Source organism: Egretta garzetta, unplaced genomic scaffold (genome assembly GCF_000687185.1).
Source record: "Egretta garzetta isolate BGI_Z169 unplaced genomic scaffold, ASM68718v1 scaffold59, whole genome shotgun sequence".
Lineage (NCBI taxonomy): Eukaryota > Metazoa > Chordata > Aves > Pelecaniformes > Ardeidae > Egretta > Egretta garzetta.
Window position 1 is genome coordinate 2,675,533 of NW_009267230.1, and position 5,205 is coordinate 2,680,737.

General features: G+C 43.2%; 1 protein-coding gene across 1 annotated transcript in view; it reads right to left on the reverse strand.

Moving 5' to 3' along the window:
• ZFR (zinc finger RNA binding protein) overlaps nt 1-5,065 on the reverse strand; it is a gene marked incomplete at its 5' end in the record, with an annotated part of 44,115 nt that extends 39,050 nt beyond the window's left edge. Inside the window, 1 exon segment of the mRNA XM_035902748.1 lies at nt 4,941-5,065. Coding sequence (XP_035758641.1) covers nt 4,941-5,065 — 125 coding nt within the window.
• Nucleotides 5,066-5,205: the final 140 nt, after the last annotated feature.

Here is a 5,205-nt window from a genome sequence, read left to right on the forward strand (position 1 = left end):
GTATCACCAAATCCCACATTTATTTCAGGCTCCTAAAGACAGGGATTAATACAGTTATTTAAATACGTACCAGATGAAGTTTGCATTGCATGCAGGTTTATAACCTTAGGCCCTAATACCACCACCAGCAGAAAGCACGAAGGTATTGCAATATTCAGGGAATTTCCTGTATTGCTATGTGCATATTTTAATGCTTCTCTCATTAAGTCATGATATTATTACTGGGTAGTGCACACAAAGAATTTTGAATGAGCAGGGCAGCAGGAAATTTTATGCAGTGACAACAGTGAAAGGAACAAGAATGCTTCTAATCCATTATTTACAGGTTTAAAGGGCACTTAGCTCTTTTGCTGCCTTTGATTAAATATGAAATGAGTTCAGATTTCAAACATGTTTTATGAAAACTAGTATTTGTGAACTAATAAAGACAGACATCTATTCCCTTTCTTATCTCATCAATTCAGGGAACTATACTACTTACATTGTTACAACAGTAAATACATTAACAACTGCTGCACATACTACTCATTAATTTCCCAAATCCAAGATCTAACACCTGAGCAGCTACCAATCTGGCCTTTATAACTGCTTCAAATATCAGTATTTAATGTTAAGACTATATTCCTTGGACAAATTTTAATTTATCATTCATGTGAAGGATGAGAGAGTATTTAAGTGGTCCACCACGGCCACACATAAACTACAATCACAGGAAGATACAGTGATTTCTATGCCAATAACACCTTCATCATCTTTTCAGTTGTTGATTTAAAGAAGCTATTTCTTTGAACCCGATAGTTCCAATATGTTGTCCCTTCACTACTATTAATGGAAATAAGAATACTGTCATTTTGAGAAGCTGGAATTCCAACAGGGTTTATAACTGGTTTCCAGCAAGTCTAGAATGAAATACAGAACACCCTTATTACAAGCACCTTTCAGGTATCACTTTCTACAGCAGATTTTCTCCTTTCAGCCCTCTGAGTGGGAGGATGATGACTGTGGCAACAGTGACTTTCCATTTGTGGACACTGAAATTGTAAGGGACCAGCTGCATTGGCTGAATGTTCGTAACACCAGGGGGCCTGATGGGATTCATCCGAGTACTTAAAGAGCTAGCGGATATTCCAGCAGGACCCCTCCTGGTCATCTACCAAAGGTCTTGGGAGCCTGGGGAGGTGCCTGCTGACTGGAAGCTAGCCAATGTTACTCCAGTTTATATGAAGGTTATGTCAGAAGACCCAGGAAACTACAGACCTGTTAGTCTAAACTCTGTGGAAAAATTATGGAGAAGATCTTACTGGGTGCTACTGGAAGGCATTTAAAGAACTATGCAATCATCAAGCACAGTTAACATGGGTTCACAACGGGCAAGTCTTGTTTTAACCAATGTGATGTCCTTCTATGACAAGGTCACCCGCCTAGTCAATGAAAGGAAGGCAGTGGTTGTAGTTCTGGATTTAGTAAGGCTTTTGACAGTGTCCCTCACAGCATCCCTCTAGACAAGTTGTCCAACTGTGGGATGAATGGGTGTATGGTGCGCTGGGTGAAGAACTGGCTGCACGGGAGGGCTCAAAGGGTTGTAGTGAATAGGGCTACGTCTGGCTGGCGACCAGTCACCAGTGGTGTTCCTCAGGGCTCAATTCTAGGGCCAGTTCTGTCCAATGAATTTATCAACCATCTGGATGCAGGGGTTGAATGCACCATTAGCAAGTTTGCTGATGATCCAAACTGGGAGGTGCTGTTGACTCTCCTGGGGGACAAGAGGCCTTGCAGAGGGATCGAGACAGACTGGAGCATTGGGCAATCATCAGTGGGAGGAAATTGAACAAGAACAAATGCCGGGCTCGGCACCTGGGACGCAGTAGTGCTGGCACAAGCATAAATTGGGAGAGGAGCGGCTGGAGAACAGCCCCGCAGAAAGGGTCCTGGGGGTGCTGGGCGACAGCAGGCTCAATGTGAGCCAGCAGCGTGCCCTGGCAGCCCAGAGGGCAAACCTCATCCCAGGGGGCATCAAACACAGTGTGAGCAGCCTGTGCAGGTCTGGGCCCCACAAGTTAAGAAGGATGTGAAGGCCCTTGAATGCCTCCAGAGGAGGGCAGCACAGCTGGTGACAGGGTGGGAAGGCAGGTCCTGTGAGGAGCGGCTGAGGACTTTGGGCTCGTCCAGGTTGGAGGGAAGGAGGCTGAGGGGCGACCTCATTGCTCTCTACAGCTCCCTGAGGAGGGGACGTGGGGAGGGAGGTGCTTAGCTCTGCTCCATGGGATCCAGGGACAGGACGTGGGGGAATGGTTCAAAGCTGTGCCAGGGGAGGTTTAGACTGGACAAGAGGAAGCATTTCTTTACCGAGAGGGTGGCCAAACCCTGGAACAGGCTTCCTGGAGAGGTGGTCGATGCCCCAAGCCTGTCAGTGTTTAAGGGGCACTTGGACAGCGCCCTTAACAACCTGCTTTAGCTTTTGGTGAGCCCTGGAGTGGTCAGGCTGTTGGACTAGATGATCGCTGTAGGTCCCTTCCAACTGAAAATATTCTATTCTACTCTCTGAGATTGATCAGAAACTATTTACTCTCTTCTTTCTGATGCAAAGGTTTTTATGAATGTCTCTAGCTGAAGATCTAACAGTTTCGTTCTTCAAGATATTCCAAGAAAGGTGTATATCCTAAAAAAAAACTGCACAGATTTTTGCACCTAGCTGAATTAACCGCTGAAATCAAAGGATTCTATATATTATCATTAGGGAGCAGTGACTGAGATTCCCTTAAAGTTGCAGCCTGAAGTTCTCCCAGTACATTAGAATTTTTTATAGCCATTTTGTCAAGAGAGAACGTCAAAAAGTGCGACCAATCACGTGTTTATTATTAAAATTTGTCACTTGCTATAAAAACTACAGCACGAGGCGTTCTAAACAGCATATATCAAAGAACTGAGGTGTTCAAATTCAACTGTCTGATTTAACCTCCTAAACCAGCTTCCTGTTTTGAGCAATTTTTTTAAAATCCATGGATTAGTCCTGTGGCTAGAAAAAAATGTGTTGGTAGATTTATGAAGCTTACATATGTATTCACTTTGCAGATAAACATCCATGTGTTTATCTATTATACTGGCTTCTAAGAACACAAGAATTTTAGCGTTCTATAAACCATTACTTCAAATACTGGTAACAATCTTAGAGGGCTTGTTGCAATATTAAATCTAAACTATCTTCCTCTGCCATCACCACCTCTTTCTCAGATATACTGGAGTGGAATATATGTTCTGTAGGAATCTGTAAACATACTACTTAGGACCTGCCAAATCTGCTTCATGAAGATAAGCTCCCTTTAAGACATTTTAAGTGACTCCTGTGTTTTCTGCTCAAAATATTAAATTCCTTCATATGAAAGGACTGCTTTAACGCTGATCATGGTGTCTTTTCACTTTCAGATGTGGTAAATATACAAACCATTTATAGGATGTAGAGTCTTTTACTAATAGCAAATCAAATAGTATCTTGCACTTGCAAAAGCAAAGAAAAAAGGTTCTTTTGATCATTCTTTCCATTTTCTCAAGAACACATTTAGGATTAACTATGAAAACAGGTTTTGAACTTGAATGCTATTCCAATTATATTGTTTTATATTGCAATTCAAAAGGGAATTTCAAACCGTTGTTCAGGTTTGTAAGTCTAGAGACCACCTCAGGTCTACAATAAAAGGAATAATAATTTTAAAAATTCATCTCCACTTCAAAACTGCAGACATACGGATCTCAGTCTATTATTTCCTTAAAGACTATTTGTTTACTTACAAAGAAAATAAAGAAAATCCTATTTAGAAACTTTTCCATACCCCAGGACAACTCAGTTTCAAATTTCACTATAACTGTCAAGTAAAACACAAACATACTGTGAGCACCTAATCTTAAAAAAAACCCCCCAAAACCAGAAGATGAGCTAAGTTTAATCCTTTCCTTTAACTATTAAACGCTGGAGTAAATTAAGTTTAATGTACTTTATGTCCATTTCCAGGAAAAAACAGGTAGAAAGAATAGATTGGGAGTCATTCCAAGACCTCCGTAAAACTGTGTATTCCTTAAACTATGTAAGGTATGCAATTTTTATTAGCTGGTTAACAATAGCACACATCTGCATTTGTTTGTTAATAACCCCTCATTTATTTGCTTTATTCCTCTGGTTTTCCCGTTAACCAAGACTGAGTCAAGGAAGGTCTTTACTACAGATTTATGTAACAAGTAACATAGATTCAAAGGTGGACTTTATGGTGCTACTCCAATACAAACCAAAAATGTTCAGATGTTCCTGATTATACCCGTTTTTTGCCAAACTAAGTAACCTGCTTTCAGAAAACATGATATAATAGATGCTACCAATTACTTTTTAACACTCTCATACACAATTTGAACACACAAAATGTTCAAAGATATATAGACTTATAGCAGTGTGTCTATACAAGCTCTAAGATGTACAGTTACAGGTCTCCGAGCTCCACTCGAAAATCTGCTCCTAGTCTTAGATGTCAAAGTAGGAAATATTTTTAAAAGGTGCTTGGCCCTGAAAGTATATCTTCTACTTTCTTAGATACAAGAATTATAACATTGCCTCAATGGAATGAAGTCCTCTGTATTTTCTGGTGCTTCAGCTCTTCCCTCATCCATGCAGCCTCACATAGTTTGGATTCTAGCCTATGTTAAAAAGGATTCTGTCCTCTCACACCAACAAAAGTGGAGGCAAACACTTAGGGAGCAAGCCCAGTCTTCCCTGAAGGCAGAGGAGGAGAAGTGCCTAGGGGTGGCTGACGGTAACTCGATGGTGGTGTTGACTGCAAGTGGCCATTTTAATTTAAGGGCCTTGGGACCTGATGCTGCCGCTGATTCTCCTCCTCCGTGGTGCCCAGCTCCACCTCCCCACCCTCACACCACTGGGGATACAGGGAGGCCCTTACCAGGATAAGCGAAGAGACCCGCGGGCGGGGCAGACAAGCAGAAGGGTCCCAGGAACAACCACCCCGGGGAGCGGGGTGCAGAAGAGGCCCCCGCACGGGGCGGGGATGGCGGCAGTCCCGAACCATTACCCCGAGGGGCGGGGAGATCCCAGCCAGGGACGCGGTGCCGGCGGCGGCGAGGGGAGAGGGGGCTGCGGGCCCGGGGGGGGAGAGGGGCGGGGCAGGGCAGGGAGGGGTCGCGGCGGTTACCTATACTGGGCAGCAG